Below are 18,987 nucleotides of genomic sequence, written 5' to 3' on the forward strand. Positions count from 1 at the left end.
TTACTTGCAGACAGGCGGACATGCATGATGTTACAATGAAATGGAGAGGGTGAGATAGCTAAATAACAGGCTGCATTTCAAAAACAGAGTCATTGAAAGTGGTGGCATTGATTTGTGTAAAGATGGATGGTTACAGGAGAGCCCCAGTGCTCTATATATATGATTGATTTTCTTTCTTTCTTTTAAGTGCTGATTAAGGAAAAGAGGACCTTTCCCTTTGTGCTCAGAGAGGACACATCTCATTCCTGCACTTCACAGTGGGAGGTGAGATATTCAGGAAACTGAATAAATTTGTGAACAGTTCAAAAACTACAAGTGGCACTTCTCAGACATTTCTACGTTACTGAAAAATAACTTGTAAATACTTTAATAGTATGAATTGAAATCTTTCCTTTGGAAAATAAAGATTTAATGTTAAGATTCTACCTATCTGTTGTGAGAAAAACACAAAACCCAGTTATGTATGAAGGTTTCATATTAAGATTATGATTGAATATTCTCCCCTATAAACTCTTCTCCATGTTAGTCTTTCGTCTTTTTCTTCTGGTTTTGACATTTTTTGTTAGTGTCCCATGAAATGTGTTTATATTAGTATTAAAATTAATACTTTATAGTTCGTTCCTAAAAAAGTTTTAATGGTCATAAATTCAATTCTCTCTTGCAACTATTTTAATAGCTCTTTTCCTCATTTGGGAACGTTTAATGGCTTCTTGTGGTGCTTAAAGCAGAAATGATTGACAAAGAATGTGAAGGTTCCATGAAGGTTCTAGTAACAAAGATATGGCAAAAGAAGAGAATGAAAACAGTTTAGTCATGCAACATGGATAAGCTTATTGGCATTTTATTGCCACTTTTCTCTCATTTGCAGAACGTGATGCATCATATTGAACCAAAATATTATTAATTAACTAGCCACTCCTTGGCTGCAATAATCACAGTAACTATGTTTAGTCCAAAGCGTTTCTGCAATCTGCCTGTAATTATGTACGTACCTGCCATTGGTAGAGTGATTAACAAACAATGCAATAGCTGATAACAACAAAGGATAAAGCATTGGTTTTGATGTTGAGCTTTACAATCAAGAGCAGCAGATGAAGAAAGCAGAGGGGCTTTAAGGTATGGCATTAATTTTATTGCATCCAAGTTTCTGGAGAAGTTTACCTCACTGCTGAGTACACATCAGACAACAGAACTTACATTTATAAATTATAAAGCCTTATTTCTGAAGTCTCAGGTCTTGAGGGAGACCATGAGAAGGAAAGAACTGAAGTGCAGTGTTATAGTTGGAGGCAGGGAGGGAGAGCTAGGGCTTGATGACAAGAACTTCCATAAAATTCTAGTTATCAGAAAAATGAATGTTACTTTTTAGGATTCCTAGTCAACATGTATTTAGGCAATGTTAAAGGGAACTCAGGAGAGTAGCTGCTGGAATATGATTTATTCACTGTAAAGAACAGGCCTTAAAAGGTATGCTTTTCAATATACAATGTAGTTGCAGACTTTAAATACACTATTCCCTGGGGGAGTAACAATAATCATAATATTAAAAATGGCTATAAATTTTGATATTAATGGAGAAAATATGAATAGCACTATGTTATTTATAAAAGCTTCTCTATTAATTACTGTACTGAAAAGCACTTCGTTTTCTAAGTACTAGCTTTACTCTTCTGGGGACTGTGGATGGGCCAGTATTGCTTTTACTCTTCATTCAATCCTGTGGCTGTGGGATTTCCATGAGTAGGGGTGCAGCTGGGGTGACAGGATATTCTTGGAAGAAATGGGAGGCAAGAATATACAATAGACTTAAACTGTTATTTCACACAAACAAAAGCTTCTTCTAAAGTATTTTTTGTTCCTTTGGGTCATCACTAAAACATGTGAAAGTGTTTTGATATGCCAGTGCAATGCTCATGTATTCCCACACTTCCTTGCTTTAACTAAAAAGAACCAATTTCTCTGTATTTAAGGCTGTTTTATAAGGCTAAGTGTTCTTAACCAAATGTAAAATGCAGTAGCAGATGCCAATGTATATTGATCTGGATGCTGGAGATTAGTTTTACTTAGTTTTATTGCTGGTGTTCAACGTTAATGGTACAGTCTTGTTCTTCGTGCAGGGCTGAGCAGCTGGCTCTGCAGCCAGCACAGCCCCCCTGGCGCAGCACGCCTTGCTCCACTGGGCCTCACAAGAAAAGCAATACTGGGGAAAACACAAGTTTTACACTGCTTTTTAAGGCGCTGACTCCTCTCCCTCGTTTCAGTTGTGATTTCAGCAGCAACCAGAGTACCTCTCGTGGCGGTTTCTTCTGCTTTCACTGAACTGCATCCCCTGTGAAATCCCATGGGATTATATGCATGATATATTCTCCCACTTTACAAATAAGTAACTTACCTTGTTACTTGTGTCTTGCCTTTCCCAAGTGTCACGAGCATGCTATCAGAGCTCATTAGAGGTTTTGTCAAGTACGTTTTTAACAAATCAACATCCTGCTTTATAAAACAGGATATAGTTTGTGTTTGTTCTAAAGAAGGAAGAAAACTTAAATAAAAAAAAGGAAGGAATTTTTTTGTTTTCCCTTTCAGGAATTTCAGTAACATGTAAGAAACTCCATAGTTAATCTCAGGAGAAAATTGTTCTTTGTGTGTAAAGTGGTTTGCAGGGAACAGAATAAATTTCTCAGTGATTGCCCACTAGTGTAATAACGCAGTAATCTGTGCTGTGTGAATTATCCTGAGTAGGAGATTTATGGCACGTAGTCCTTAAGGAGTGTTTTATTTAAACCCCGGGATTAGGGGACATGGTTTAAATCCTGAATAATTTATAATTTTTTCTAATTTATTAAATTAGTAATGTAATTTATAGAGTTTTCAAAGCTGTTACTTCTGTTTTCCTTATATGAATGGTGTTTCTCTGGCTCTAGATGGGCAGGAGGAAGTTCAGTGGGCTGGAAATCACCCTGATCGTCCTCTTCTGCCTGGTGGCCATCATAACCTGTGTCCTCATTGGGCTTTTAGCATCAGGACAATCCGGAGTCAAAACTACAGGTAAGTACTTCCCATTGCTGCTGTAGGACCAGAGCAAAAACCCTGAGTGGGAACTGCTCATCTCTGCTTGCTGACACTATTGTAAATGCCACAGAGCTTCAGGAATGAACTGTTGCCATCATTTCTATCACTGTTTGATTCAGACTTTTCAAGAACATGGACATTCAAGGGATGAAAAAAAAACCCCAACACTCTAAGCGCTGTAAAAAAAAAAAGCACTGTAAAGTACTGACTCTCAGTGTTACTGCTATGTTCTTATCATTACCCTAAAGTGAATCATGGTCAATCCTTCCTACAGATAATATGAGTAAAGTTACCAGTCATGAACATAATAAATAACGTGACTTGGAATTTATTGTCACGAAAGAACTTTTATCCATTCCTCCAAAGGCTGGACTTGTTTTATAAATATAGAACTAGTATGATTTCAAAATTTTTGAACATAAAGACAACACTGAAAGAAGAAAAGGGATCAGGGAGACTATGTGGGAGCAGCCAAATTGTGGGGAAAAAAAGCCTATAGCCATAAAAACCTACAGTGTTTTCTGCTAATGTATTGGTATGTTAGGTACCAATGTATTGGTACATAAGAAACCACCTGTCTTACAGGGATGTGATAGAGAGCACCCTGCTTTACAAACGGTTCCATTTTGTGTGAGTAATCCCATTTGCACACGTGGATTAAAGCAAAAAGTTTGGAGGTGAAAATGGCAGTAAAATAAAAATAATTGCTAATACACAACAAACATCTTAGTGGTTTAGTATGGTTGCCCATACAGACTAATATCTGCATATTTTCTGCCTGTTTCAGTCTCAAGGTGAATATGGGTCTCCTTGAGCAAAATGTACAAGCGTGTATATTGCAGATAATGCAAGCAGACGAGTCCCTGTATTTGTGTGCATCTCAGCCTGAGACAAGATTTCTACTTTGTAGTTCTCATTCCAAACATATACAGTGTTCCAAAATATGTCAAGTAAAAAAGAAAACAACCATCGGGTACCCTTTTGTCAGCTAAAGTTGCCAAGAGGTCACCTTAAATTCGGTCTGACAAACCTGAAATCTAATGGAGCATCTTAATGGAGCTTTAAGGTGCTTTTACCTGATGCTCTAATTCACGCTCCTGTGGAAGAACAGTATTTCAGGAGAAGGAGCATCTAAGAGAGCAGCAGCGCAATACAAAACAGAAAAGTCCTTCCAATTTTAATGTAGCATATATTTTCACAAGAAGCAGTGCATATAGAGCTACAGGACTTACTGAAAACTGGATCAATGTATACAGTAAGAAATGTAATTATCAAAGTCACCCATACGTTCAAAAACTTTTTAAAAACCCTATATCAGAAATTGTGTGCAATTTTTCAAAGGTAAGATAAATCACACTAGCAATAGTTTACACTCATTTGAATCTATATTCGTGGTTAGAGTATACATTTTGGAAATCCTTCTAATAACCCATTAATTTCCTTCCCTAACAGAATTTGTGCCAGAATGTCCGAACATATTAATAGCAGAGAGAATTGACTGCATCCCGGATCAAGTAGCAACAAAGGTCTGAAAACATTCTAGAAAGAATCAGAAGATTCTTTATCCCATAAAGCCTCATGCTTAATTACTAAAATGTAACTTGTCTCTACTATATCAGTTGTTTTCTTAACCTTTTTTAATCTGTGACCGTCTGAACACTTTGCAGGGAAGTTGAACTCCTGTATAAGCCATTTCAGCCCATTGACAGAAGGTCTGATTTTTCTCGCCACTGCAGCAGTTTGCTGTCAAAGGTTGAAGACCCCTGCCAAAGTACTCCCCAGCAGTTTGGTTTCGGGATAGGTGGAAACACAAGTAGTCAGACATCGAGCAGTGCAAAAAAGTCACTCTTTACTTCTAACAGCTTTGCCTGAACAGTTTCTTTTTGTCTGATGGTCAAGTACTAGCATTTATAATAGTTCAGAAATAGCAGGTGAAGATGCACTTTACCCAGATGCACAAGGCTTTTATAATATAAGACACATGGTCACAGTTTCCTTTCAGAAGCAATTTGAATCTCAGCATCTTCCTTTCTTGGTTGTGGTGTCTCTTATCTGGGAGAGTGCGGAGTTTAGAAATGACCCTTTGGCTTAAGAATCTATGAGTTAAGATTCCCAGTGAGAAGTATCATCTTAATTTTTCAGTGCTGTCATACTCAGAACATTTTTGTAGTGGTTGGTCTTGAAAGGCTATTATTATTGTTATTATTTTTATTATCATTAATATTTTTCATCTTTCCAATGGATATTCTTGTTGTCTGGTGGAAGCTGGTGGATGCCTGGCATCTTTCTTTGGTTTGGGAGTCCAGCTTAGGAGAAAAAATAGTGAATATATTATGATGTGTGATGTTTATGTCATTCACAGACATATAAAAAATGATTAACCAGCTGTCTCAATCTCCGAGGAAATTCCCAGTCTAATTCCAGAAGTGGCAGTTGTTAAAGCTTCTGTGATGCCAAGGGTTTGGCTATGATATATAGTTCAATAAAGTCCTGCGGGCAAACAGGTTAGCAAAGGCTCAAGTCACAGCCTGTTCCTCTACTCTTTCAGTTCCTTCACCCCCCCAGGAGCAAGCACACCACAGTAGGAGCAGCCATGCAGATGACTTTAATCTTTAATTACTACCTTTGAACCAGTCACCCCACATTAAGTGCTGCACTCATCATACAGTGCAGGAAATAGTTTTGCTCTGGTTGCAACTGTAAGCCCTATTGTAAGTCTGCCCTTGCTTTTTACCATCACTGACTAGAAAAAAAGAGAAATTATCAAATTATGGACACCAGCAGAAAAGTAGGGCCAGATGCAGATTTGAACACTGGGGTACCTGCTCTGGAATTAGAGGTACAAGAAATGATTCCTGAATCTGTTCTTTCCTTGGTGGAGACCAGGCAGCAGATTTCACAGGGTCAGAGATAAATATCAGCTTTAACTTGCGCCCTGATGAAAGCTGTTAGGTGCATGCCTGACACAAGGCAGAGTCCCACCCCAGTGTGTCCATTCATTCCTGTACAAATTTTCTCCTGGAAGCATTTTGGCTGTTCTTCTTTAGGCCGTTCTAATACAGCAACCAGCAGAGCTGTAAAACTACAGGTACCTGCTGAGAATAACATAACTTTCTGTAATGGTTTCCATTAGTGGTTTTCAGAATAAACAGCAGCTGGGAAAATTATGATTTGCCTAAGCTCATCTAGCAGGTTAATGTCTGTCTTGCTTGCTTTATTCACTGACGATGTCCTAGATGAAGCCAGAAAATGAGTAGGATCGCAGAGGATGGAAGTATGGAAAGCAAATAGCTATTTATTAACTGATCAGAGGGTTGACGAAGATAGACATGATGAAAGCAAGTAGATATTTATTAACTATTCATTGCTGTGGAAAATTGCCATGAAGTTCAATTAGACAAGAAGAACACACCAGTAAAAAATGAACTACCATGAGCAGAGCTACTGTAGTCCATTATTGGACTGATACCTCTGAAAGACTGGGGGAAGGGTCTATTGTTGTTTTTGGTTTGGTTTGTGTGGGTTTTTTTCCCCAAAATATCCTGCTGGCAGAGGTTTGTTTGGGTGCACGTAAGGGAAACATTTTAGTTCAGCATATAGATAAGCTATTCTTTTAATCCTTGGTGCTCAGTTCAATGTTCAGAAGCCATCTCATACTGTACCCCAGCGTAAACTGTTTCCTTGTAGGATTATTTCTAATTAAGCTTTGACTTTCTCTTTGGCTTTATTGGGTATTGGTATCTATTATGCTGGTTTTATAGCTCTGAGGCTGTGATCAGCTCACATCTTTATTTACACTAAATGATAGCTTTTATAACAGCCTCTCCAGTGTCTTTGGATGAACTCTGCTCCTTTCCCTGTGTCAGGCATAACCAGTCTTGCACTTCTGTATTTACTTCCTTATGCAGCAAGCTCAATGTGCCACGAAAATACAGAGCTACAGCTTACAAAGCCACTGGAATAAGATCTAGCTGGAAGAATATCACTGGACTGTAAAGTAACTGCTGAAAAGAGTCAACAAGTGCTCATGAGAAGTAGCTGGGGAAAAAGAAAAGCATGCTTATGAAGTTGGGAACGCAGATGCTTGAACTACCAGGCTTTAGGAAAATCTGTTTTTCAAGCTATTCTGCGTTGCATGGGATAGTCACTGGTCTAGGAAGGGATAAGAGGATGGAGGTACCAACTCTGTTTTTATGTATTTAGGATATTCCCCTATGTTTGAAGGAAATGAAGTAAGGGAGCAAAGCTTTGATCTCTGCAGTCTTGGAGGGGATTGGTGCTTCTTCTCACTTACTCTGAAATACTTTATAAAATGGGAAATAGGGAGCTCTCATGGTGGGAGTTGGGAAGGTGGAAAGTGAGCATGGGTTTTTCACAGCCTTAGAAAGTGCATTGATTTGTGGATCAATGTGGGGGGAAATTAGTCACTATATCTCTCCTCCAACCGTGTTTTTTGCTTGGAACCTAATGAAAATGACAGCATACATGTTTTCTGATGTGATGAGTCCATGACAGAGAGACAAACATTTATCTGTTTGGTGAATCTGGGTTTTATCTTGGGTGGGTTTGCAGAGATCTCTGTGCTCCGTGCACTCGCTACCGAATAAACGCATTAAGACTTCCCAAGCCAGTGGCTCTGTGAGCTCCCTCTGTGCTTTGCTTCAGCACTTGCGTGTTTTCTAGGCTGGAGCGGCTTATCTTTGCTCTGTTCAGAGGCTGAGAAAAACTGCACTGACCAGGTTGGGCTCTATAACCCAAAACCAAATGCCACCAAGGACAACAGCAATAGAGATTTCGGACCATCTTCACCTGTTTCAAGCTGCAGAATATTTTAAATAAGCGTGGCACAAACACCTAAAAATGTTTGAGCACAATCAGATGAAGGCAGAAACAGCTTCTGTTAGTGGGCAGGTGGAGGGAAAGGTCTTAAAGATCTGCATGTTGGATTTGGATACCTGAGATCACTTATGGACACTGCCCTTTGCCCTCAGTGAAGCTTGTTGTATTACTACTGCCCTTTGCCCTAAGTCATGAGTTGGGTTTTTAATGTGAAAAAATGTGCAGAAACTTAGTGATGTATTACCCAAATCTTATCTTCAAACATGAAGCTCACGCAAACAGCGCGTGAGTAAGTTAATTCCTAACAGCAAAGCAAAGGTACTGTAGCTTATTGGAATACTGAAAGGTAGTGTAAAGATTGGTGTCACCATGCTGAGATATATGCTTTAAACAATAGGTTTATTTGCTTGGGTTTTTTTTTTAAAAAAGTTGATTTATCTCAATTTGAAGTTCTGCAGAAACAATGATATTGGATTCTCTGATATTGATTTTCTGATATTGGAAAATTACATTAAAAAGTAGATATTACACATGATGATCAATTATGCATATGCAGATGTTTAACAACCAGATGTTTACAAGGGGTTAAACCAATTATAACTTTTACCCCCTCTCCAGTGTGTGACTTTTGGTCACTGCATCTGTCACAGCTCAAATGTTTCAATAATTCTTTTTAGATGTTCATTTTGCCTGTGGATCTTGTGGTTTTAAGAAAGAATGAATGTCTAATAAGCACATTCCTACTCTGAATCCAGAAAAAAACTCTTTCTATTTAGCATATTCTGTGCCATTGAATTCACCCGATAGATTTTCAAAGGAGTTGATCTGATTGCAGGTATTATTAAGGTTCCTGGTATTTGGGGTAAAAGACACTCCATGTGCATTGTAACTGCCTAATTTGTGCCTCTCATGTCCTTCAATCAGAGCACCTGCACCCTGCGTGGCTGCTGCTGGAGTCCTGTGAGCGATACCAGTGTGCCCTGGTGTTTTTTCTCTTCAAACCATGGGTACAAAGTGGATGGGTCGACAAGATCAACTCAGGCAGGTAAGCTGCGGGCTGAGCTCCCCAATTTATGCACGTGCTGATGTCTGATTCAACACAGTAACATTGCAACGTGTGTTTTTTCCCAAGGATTTGAGACTACATTAACAAGGCTGCCATCACCTTCCCTCTTTGGAAACGATATCAACACTCTTCTCCTCACGGGAGAGTATCAGACACCAAATCGCTTCCGGTTCAAGGTTAATCTTTTTTCTATGCTGTTTTAAGGTTCATGTTCCATGCAAGATTTCAGGCTGGCTGTTACTGTGCAGTGAGGTTAGGGGGACTGGATTAATCCCTCTGATGCACTCATGACTCCCACTGAAGTGTTCAGCTCCTCCTTTCTTTGTCCTCTATGCTGTTGCAATGCATCAGGTTAACAAGGGTTTAGCACAGTGGGATTTCTGCATCAAAAATTACTGAGACCTTTGAAAAGCTCAGCTTTTATATTACCTACCTGTTTTCCTCATCACAGGAAAATTTGGGGGATAAATGTATTTACTTACTTTTTCTTTATGGCCTGGCCACGTATCTCAACCTATTTGACAGGCAACATTAGCTCTTCGAATGATTTCTGTTTTCTGTGGAAAACTCAACAGTCTGTGCCATGAATGTGGGATATCGATGGGTTCTGGGGTTGAGCAGGGCTTCTGTAGGAGGCCTTCCTCTTGCAGTGGGTTCCTGCTGAACCAGGGAAACACAGGGTCAAGTATTATGAGGGAAATGGCTGAAAATGAGTCATGAAAGTTGGAAGTAAATAACAATGAAGGCAGAAAAGGGAGAGGGGTAGGAATATCCTAAGTCAGAACTATATGTTAATGCTGGAAAATGTTTGAATTAGGCATTAGTTTTCAAAAGTCCAACCCTTCTGTTGTTTAACTATGTGCAGATCACTGATCCTAAAACACAAAGATTTGAAGTCCCCCATGAGCATGTGCGATCTTTCACTGGATCCGCAGCCTCCAATTTAAACTACAAAGTGGATGTGAAGCAGAACCCCTTTGGCATTGTGGTGACCCGCGTGAGCAATGGCAGAGTGCTGTAAGTAACACTGGTGCTTTTTCAGAATAACACGGATGTCATTGGTTTTCTCTGAAAGCCCATGTTGCCACGCAAGCAATGTGTGTCCAAGATGCCGTATGTGAGGTGCCCCTCTTGGACATGTCATCTACTTCTCCTCTTCTTTTGACTGACGGATGTTCTGCAAGGACTCTTGCGAGGCCTTTGGAAATAAATTTGGTGACATGGAGAGCTCTGTCTAAAAGGTTTTAGGTCTGGCTCTCTGTTCACTTTCCCCCGATACTAGGGAAATCCTTACAGCTGCTTTCTTCCATCAATTTGGGGAATTTTTGTTATCTGAAGGACTCCTTGCTGGTGCTTCAAATCGCATGGGAACACTCTTCCTTGCATCTTTTTATCTTCTTTGTTGCAATCGTTCTGAAGCCCTGAATCACCAAAACCAGGTTGCCCTTTAGACCTAGGATACCCAAGAATAGCTGGTGCAAGCCACTGATAAGCTGGTCATGTAATGCTGTAAGTAAAATATTTGATGGACTTGTACATTGAATGCTTTCATCCCATTTAGGTTCTAAAAATAAAGAAAGAACTAAAACAAACCTACAAACCTAACGGCATGGCTTTAAGACCCATGAGACGGGGGAAGTGTCAGGATGAACATGCTTATTAAATCAGTCCAAGAATGATTAGCTGTCAGAGTGCTAGGCCAGCTGGATTATCAATGCTTCAAGTTTAATTAATTAGCGATTAGTTTGTGCTCTTATTAGTCCTGTTTTCTTGCTTAGACTTCTCTATAATGATTGATTTGCAATTATAGAGAGCACAAAAGATGGACTTGGTATTCGGTGTACATGACTGATTAAACAGGTATATGGAGGGGGAATAAGAAATCTAGTCCAATAGAAGCATGTTGAAACAATGCTCTGGAAGATTGTCTGTATTTTCCTTAAGCTTTTGTTTAATTTGATAAAAGTGGTTGCATTTTCTGTCTCTAAAGAAAACAAATGACAATGATGCTTGACTCTGAGTTTGAGTATCTCAAAGCAAGCTGTTGATAGCATGGGATAAGGGCAGCCCCTCAGAGATAAATCCATGATAAATTTGTTTAGACAAGATGAGTGCTTTCCCCCAACTCGTAAACAACCAAATGAAAGGGAGGCCTCTCTGGAAAAGGAAGAGTGGGGACTAATGTTTTATTGTAGTTCATTACAAAAATCTTAATTATCAAGACAGTTATAAAGCCTACGACCTTCCATCATCATTTGTTACCCTTGAGCCCCCCGAAAGAGTTAGCGATCTGATAGACCGATTACCATCATCATTTGCAAGACAAGCTGAAAGACTGCCATAGTTTCATTGGAAATACAAACTTTTCCCTCCAAAAAAAGCTAGTTTCAGTAGAGTTTGTGGGCAGATGGGCTTGGACTCATTAAAACTGGACAGAAATACATCAGATGAGGATTTGACCTGTGAAGCCTCTCTCAAGTGTTAGTATTTTTAACTTAAAAACAAAGAAAAGGTAATATGAGCAGATTAAAATTGTAGCAAGCCCAAACTCCCCTGGTTTTGTCTCTTGTTTGTGCAGTGTTTGTAATTGCTAATGCACTGTGTATTTATTTAATAGTTTAAGGACCTCTTTATGAGTAATAGAATTTACTGATAACGACATACTCATAGTGATAAATGTAGTTATAGTGTACTAATACATCTGTAGTGATAAAGTCCCTTAAAATTAATGTGGCTGTGGTTGCCTAAGTCGAGAGAAAGTTGTGTTGCTCTCCTCTGTATGAATATCATGACTGTTAAATGTCACAAATATCACACGAAAATACAGCTGTAAGAAGAGTTTCTAATTAAAACTTCATAAAGTGAGAAGATAAAAGCATATTCCTTTGAAATTGTGTATGATGTTAATACACATTGAGGTAGTCTGCCGTCTCAAAGACAGTCATTTTCTCTGCTTTCAGGGAAAGACTGTGTTTCTGCAGATCCCTGTAAGCTCTTGGTTTAATGAAGCTGAAGATAACTTTCAATTCTGAGGATCAGCTCCATTCCAATTTCTCTCTGCTTTAAATCTGGCTTAACTCACAATTACATTCTATTTATGACTGTTTCAATTAAAAACTGATGACTGATGGAAACTGAAACTACTTCCGGGTTGGGGTCAATTTTGATACATTTTCCCATTTGAAATGTTCAAAATCTTAGAGGAATGAAGGAGAAAATGAACATGATGAACTACAAAAAGAATGAAATTTAATGTTTTGATTAGTTGCATGAGTGGTGGGAGATCCTTACCCAGGATGATATTTCGTGTTGCTTAGGAAATGCAAAGCAATTCCTGTGCATTTGGCTTCTTAGGGAGATATTTAATTGTATCGCTAAGATAAACATGACCCAAATCCCGGCATTCTTGTCACATGATAGAAAATGACCACATTTTGGTGGTGTTGTGAGCACACTCCTGGCTGTAGAAAAACATCCCTATGGAGGGTCCCCTCCATCCATCAGGAGTGAGGGTGCCTAAGAAGCCCAATGAAGCCTTTCTGGCACCATCAGAGACTGCAAGTGGGGTCACAACCCGAAGCTTTGCTAATCGAGGGAGTCTAGAGTCTGGTTCACTGTTACAGCTGCAATAGCTCAGCAGAGCTAAAGGAAGGAGAATGAATCAATGGGTCCATTGCCTTGCAGTGAGCTGCTCCTTGGTGCACCTTGCGGCAGGAATCGGGCTGCCTTCCGCTGCTCTCTGCCTCAGCACCGCTCAGATTTGCCCACCATTTCCTGAGTCCTCCCCATAGAAACAAGGAGTGAAATTAGGTTTTGCTTAAGTATTTAAAGCTCTCATAATCCTTGTTTGGAAGATGAGTTGTTTGTCTGTAATGAAAGGGAGTGGTGAAAGGTGCAAAATTAAATTAGCAGAAGAAATTTTATAGATGAAATTGACTTTTCCTGTGTGTTTTGCTAATGGATGTAAAGGAGGAATATTGATCTCCAGCTTGTTCTGTTTGTACAGATATATAGAATAGTCTCGATATCTATTTTCAACACCACCAACTTCATGTTCCTTAAAAAGCTTAGCAGTTGCTTTATGCAGAATTTGCTACAGGAGATGTGATAGCCATCAACTGGAATTTAAGCCATACAAAGGATCACATTATCACTTTAATCTGCGCTCATCTATGCTCGGTTTATCTGAGACCTAGCATGTAGCCATAGTCTGCCTTTCCCTGTAGTCACTGGCCCAGCAGGACTCAAGAGCAGGTCTTGTTCATTTTTGCTGTCAAGCAAAAGCTGCAATTGATTTGCAAAATCTGATGGAGTGGGTTATTTTTGTGTTTCTGTCCACCCATAAATTTTCCATCTGCCCCATTGCTGTGAGTCACAGCAGAGTGGATTCAGGATCCAGAACAACAGATGCAGGGTGGGAAGCTTTGGTGGAAGAGAGGAGTGCAAATGTACCCCTGAAAATAGATGGGCCACTTGTATGAGAGGTTTCTATACGACCAATAGGCACCACTCATCTCATCGTCTGTGCAAGGGTCTCTCTGCTCCAGCCCTGCACCGTCCCGCCTCCTTCTCCTGCAGGTCTCTGATGGAGAGCTGAACCTGCTATCCAGCTCTAACTAAAAGGAGTAGAAACAATTACTGCAACAATTCTTGGTAAAATACTTTTTTTTTTTTTTTAACTTGTTTCATCAGGTTTGATACCACCATAGGACCACTGCAATATGCTGACCAGTTTTTACAGCTATCAATCAAACTACCTAGCAGTAACATTTATGGTGTGGGAGAGCACGTGCATAAGCAGTACCGGCACGATGTTAACTGGAAAACCTGGCCCATATTCAGCAGGGATATTGGCCCCTCTGGAGTAAGGACTGGTTTTATTACTCTTCATTATTTGCTGATGACGTCTGGAATCCAAGCCTATTATGCAATAGACACATTAATAATAACCATTGAGTTTTACTCCAAAGACTTTTTAGGCACTGCATGTTATTACTAAAAGCTAGATGGTACTGACGAAAGTTCCCTGAGGAACAGCTTTTTATAAATATTTTGATTTTTGTGTTGACATGCAGTTGAAAGCCAGTTGATAAACATTAATATATGAGAGCCTTCAGTTTCTACTGATAAACAAAATAAATAACAATATGTGCTAATGCATTGCTGTGTGCAGCATTCAGTACAGATGACACGTGCTTCTTCAGTTAACATCCTTGTAGCTCGGCAAGTGATGGAAAAGTTCTCTTTAACAGCTGTCTCTTTACAAGATAAAATACGTGTGTCAGCAGTTATTTGTTTTACAGTTTGTATGGCTGTCTCTTTATGAAACGGTTTCTGGGGCACCCATTTTTTGATAATTGTAAGACTATTTGTCGTTATGACCTCAGTTTCATAAAGCAACAATCCATTTGCTTTACTTTGCAAGAGCACTTCAGTGTTTTGCTGAAATAGGAGCTGTACTAACAGAAACTAGAGGGTGAGACCACTGTATGTAATTAATAATTTGGAATTTGTACCCCTTACCTGGAGACACCTCCTCACTATCTTCTCTGGCTGATGATAGTTCTTACCTGCACGGCTCTATTGAGTGTTGACTCATTAAGTTAAACTAACAGTGAGCAAATCAAGTTAGACTAATTTCAAATTGCTCAAGTTCTGCTTCTCATTAATTTGTTCTGAGTTTTCTTTTGCAGGGGAAGAAGCACAACTATGAAAACAACTGTTATGATTTCTAAGGTTTTTGTTGCCAATAATAACAGAAAAAAACCATTAGAAATGAAATAAAAAGGAAGCAAGGCACGCTCTTATTTCCATAGATTAGATGTACAAATGATTGCCTTGCAGGACTAAAAGAAATGTAGATTAGATGTAAAATCTAATCTATGGTGAAAGGTGATGAAAACACCCTTCAAGTTCTATTGTTCTCCTGATGTGCATATCTATTACCCAGAACTAGTACTGCAATATATGCAGACTTGCCTGAAGATCGATCATATCTGCTTGCTTATGTTATCTACATATTCAGGAACCTTTTGTTTTAATTGACAATGTTGTCATAAAGGAGAGGAATGCCAGGAAAGCGAAAACAGAACTGTAGGAAAGTGTCAGGATTTTTATTTTTGTTGTTTGCTGTGTTTTGAGAAGTTTCAATTTCTACCTGGGATATATTTTGAAATATCCCAGAACAGATGCTGTTACTAGATGTTAATCATCTTACTTTTCCTTTTTATCCTTTAAGGCAATGCATAACTTGTATGGAGTTCAAACTTTCTTCCTGTGTTTGGAAGCCAGCACTGGAGCCTCCTTTGGTGTTTTCCTAATGAATAGCAATGCCATGGGTAAGAAAGCTTTCTCTGTAGCTCTGAGCATTGCAGTTAAATATTTTTTTACATGACCTGTGGGATTGAGATCAAAACTGTAGTGTTCAGTGTATGCAACGTAAGCAGTAAGCAGCACACAGTTAACGAAGAATGCGCTGGAAACCTGAGGGTCAGAAACCTGTCTGAAGCCTGTGCATCTCTGTGCAGATATGCAGGACACTGGAATCGGAGCCTAAATTTGGAGTGAGCAATACTTGAAAGTAAATGCCCTTTAGTCTCTTTAGATAAGCATGCATGTATGTATGCTTTACAGAGCTCTTCATATCTCTTGAGGCTGGAAAGTTGTGCTAAAAATTTAAAGATAAAAGGTTTAGCCACTGGATTTCTTCTGATTCTCTTCTCTGTAGGATGTAAAGGAATGGAAATATGGACATTTAAAAGAGTCATCTGAATACATTTCCCCTTCATTGCAATTTCAATTAATAGTTTTGGGTTTCTTAGGTATTCTTGTTTTGTGCTTTTTTTCTTGAGTAGATTTTCTAATCATCAATTAGAAAATTACAAAGTTGTTTTAGAATTAGCTGGTATCCAGAATTGGGTTTGTGCACTCTTGTCCGGCAGAGTTTGTGGTGCAGCCTGCTCCAGCAGTGACCTACAGAACCATTGGTGGGATCCTTGATTTCTATATGTTCTTGGGGAACACTCCAGAGCAAGTAGTCCAGGAGTACCTGAAGGTATGTTTAGCTAGAGAGACTATGCATTGAACAGATTTTTAAAAGTGCTTGGGAATTTTTGGTGTTTTTTTTTTTTTTTCTCCGTTTTATATGACAGTATGTCTTCATTATGTTATCTGTGAATTCAAAATATGACTCAGTATATATTTAACTTAGAATAGCTGTTAGTATGTCCCTAATGTGACTGCTGTCATTAGTAATAGCTAGCTGGGGTTAAGATGGGGTGTAGATGTTTTTACCTGGCCTGTTACAGGCAGCTGAAACTTAAGCGCTACTTTTGCTGGAGGTGCTGGAGCAGAGGCCATGCAGCAGCTCGAGGTCCAAGAAGTATGTAGGTGCTAAATTCATCAGTCTGTATGGCCTGACTGATTTACACAGTGGTCATTGGAGCTAGAGATGGAATAACTTGGTCTACATGGAATAACTTATGCTTCCTTGCTGGAGCTCACTCTTGTTATAAGGACAAATCCTTGTTCATATGGCAATATTATAGGGTAGATAATGTGCTTACAGGTATGTCATGATTTTATGGTCATAAGATATTACTGATATCTTTTGTACTTCTTGAAATCAGCTTACGTTTCAGTGACACCTTAAAAAATGGGCATTATCCCAAAATATTTGTATTTCTTAAAATAAAAAAAGAATCATAGAAAAATATTGCATTTGGGAGTGGGCCGCTCATTTCACACACTCAAGCTTGGTGTATATCACTCAAATAGATTTGAGGAGTATGGATTTAGGGAAGTGGGCACTGAGGTGACACATGCAGCATCCACTAACAGTGCGTGGGATTTTTGCTCTCAACTTGCAGCTCGTGGGACTGCCAGCGTTGCCCTCCTACTGGAGCCTGGGCTTCCAGCTCAGCCGCTGGAATTACGGGTCTCTGGATGAGGTGAAGAGAGTTGTGGAGAGGAACAGGGCAATTGGACTCCCTTATGTAAGTATGGGGTTTGAGGAGGGCAGCAACCCCGTGAAGTCAGAGCTCTGCTGGAGAAATGGCCCAGAGATCCTGACCATGGTGTTCTGCAACTGGTTAATTTTCCATCAGTTTAAATTAGTAAATTTCTAATATATAGGCTTCTGGTGTCAAAGGTTTTTATGCATTTTAATGGTAGACCCATTATCAGAATGTGGGACATGGTGGGGCTTAATTACAGTAAGTCATATTTGAGCACTTTATTGTAATACTTTTTCAGTTATACTTTCCAACTATATCCATTTATCTTCTCATGTTACCTAATCCATGAAGTTTTTTTTAATTGTCCGTGGACAATTATGGAACCATATATTATTCTTAATTGACAGCCAAAGGTAAAGTAAAATTAACTTTTAAAATTAGATTTCAGATTACATTAGCCTGTTGGCTTAAATAGAATAAAAATACCCTAATGTTAAGCTAAAAGTTGAGGAAGAAATGTTTGGATTTAAGGGGATAGCTCTTGAAGTCAGGCAACTGCAATGAAGTAGCCACACGTTCAGGGGCTATTAGAAAGTATGCCAATATACACATTCATTTAAATTCTGTTAATGTTAAATGCAGGTCTTTTTAGGCACAAAAGATGTGTCAGTACCATTAATTAGGGCTGTAAGTATGAGATGAGATGCACATTGTTCGCAAGTGGTCCTGACAGCATACTTTCTGCCAGGCTGCAGTAAAGTCCCAACAGTAAATTCACTATAAGACAAATGGGAATTGTCAGAAGACATTGCGTTGGACTAATACACAAAATCTTTACATATCACTTCTCATGTTAAAGCTGAACTCCCTTCTCTTTCAGGATGCTCAGATCACTGATATTGACTATATGGAGGAAAAGAAAGATTTTACTTACGACAAAGTGAAGTTTCGAGATCTCCCTAATTTTGCAGCTTATATGCATGGCTATGGACAAAAATATATTATCATATTGGTAAGCATTTAACGATTTCTTTTTCCCTTGTAAATACTGTTATTATAACTATTTATTATTATTATTTGCTTATTCTATGTAATTATTACATTTATTGCCTAACATTCTAGTACTCTCTAATAATTGATGGAGTGTATCCTGGTTTCTTCTTATTTTTTGTTTTCTAATTTTTTTTTAGGATCCTGCTATTAGCATACACAATCTCGTTGATGGTAGTCCATATGAAAGCTACGTCAGGGGACAGAGCAAAAAAGTCTGGGTTAATGAATCAGATGGAGTAACAGCATTACTTGGGGAGGTAATCACATTTTTATGAATTTGAACTCAGTCTGTTGTCACTGTTATGGTTTAATTTAGGTCAGGAGGCTCCTTTTAAACTCTCATTTTCTAAGTTGCTTCTTCCAGTAAAATCACCTGCCAGTGAGAACTAAGTTTATAAGGTCTCATTTAGGATATGATACTTCCCAACCTTTCTTGGCTTTTTTTTTGCAGTTTTTTACATTAAACAAAAAGGAAAACCAAGGTTGCTTGAAGGTAGTTGAAGTATAACTCATCAGCCAGCTCCTATTTATTTTCAGTAGTGACTGAAGAGCCAGCTCCCACATTAGGCTTTTAATTTATAATTTTAACTTCTATTGAGAAATTTTTCTGTTGTGTATTGTTCCTTGTATGACTTAAAAGAAAAGCAATTGAAAACTCTAAAGTTAAGGAACTCATACTCCTTCTGCCTTCTTTCTGCACGCAAGCTATTGTCACTCTAGCAGTTTGTCATTCAAGAGTCTTCATCAGAGCACTATGTTAGCCCTGCCCTCAATGGCTAACTATGGGGTCCTGGTGGACAACAGGCTGAACATGAGTCAGCAGTTTGCTACTGCAGCAACGAAGGCAAATCGGATCCTGGGCTTCATCTGCAGGGGCATTACTAGCAGAGATAGAAACCTTATCATCCCACTCTACTCAGCGCTTGTCAGGCTGCACCTGGAGTACTGCATCCAGTTCTGGCCCCCACAATTCAAAAAAGATGCAGGCAGACTGGAGAGGATCCA

General features: G+C 39.0%; 1 protein-coding gene across 1 annotated transcript in view; it reads left to right on the top strand.

The window, feature by feature from the left end:
- The first annotated feature begins 2,921 nt into the window (after positions 1 to 2,921).
- The window catches only part of SI (sucrase-isomaltase), a 54,377-nt gene continuing 38,311 nt past the window's right edge, over positions 2,922 to 18,987 (top strand). Inside the window, 11 exon segments of the mRNA XM_072866957.1 lie at positions 2,922 to 3,045; positions 4,522 to 4,595; positions 8,833 to 8,953; positions 9,041 to 9,150; positions 9,840 to 9,991; positions 13,667 to 13,838; positions 15,213 to 15,312; positions 15,916 to 16,028; positions 16,843 to 16,968; positions 17,810 to 17,941; positions 18,120 to 18,239. Of these exon segments, the coding sequence (XP_072723058.1) occupies positions 2,922 to 3,045; positions 4,522 to 4,595; positions 8,833 to 8,953; positions 9,041 to 9,150; positions 9,840 to 9,991; positions 13,667 to 13,838; positions 15,213 to 15,312; positions 15,916 to 16,028; positions 16,843 to 16,968; positions 17,810 to 17,941; positions 18,120 to 18,239 (1,344 nt within the window).

This window comes from Ciconia boyciana, chromosome 7 (assembly GCF_034638445.1).
Source record: "Ciconia boyciana chromosome 7, ASM3463844v1, whole genome shotgun sequence".
Lineage (NCBI taxonomy): Eukaryota > Metazoa > Chordata > Aves > Ciconiiformes > Ciconiidae > Ciconia > Ciconia boyciana.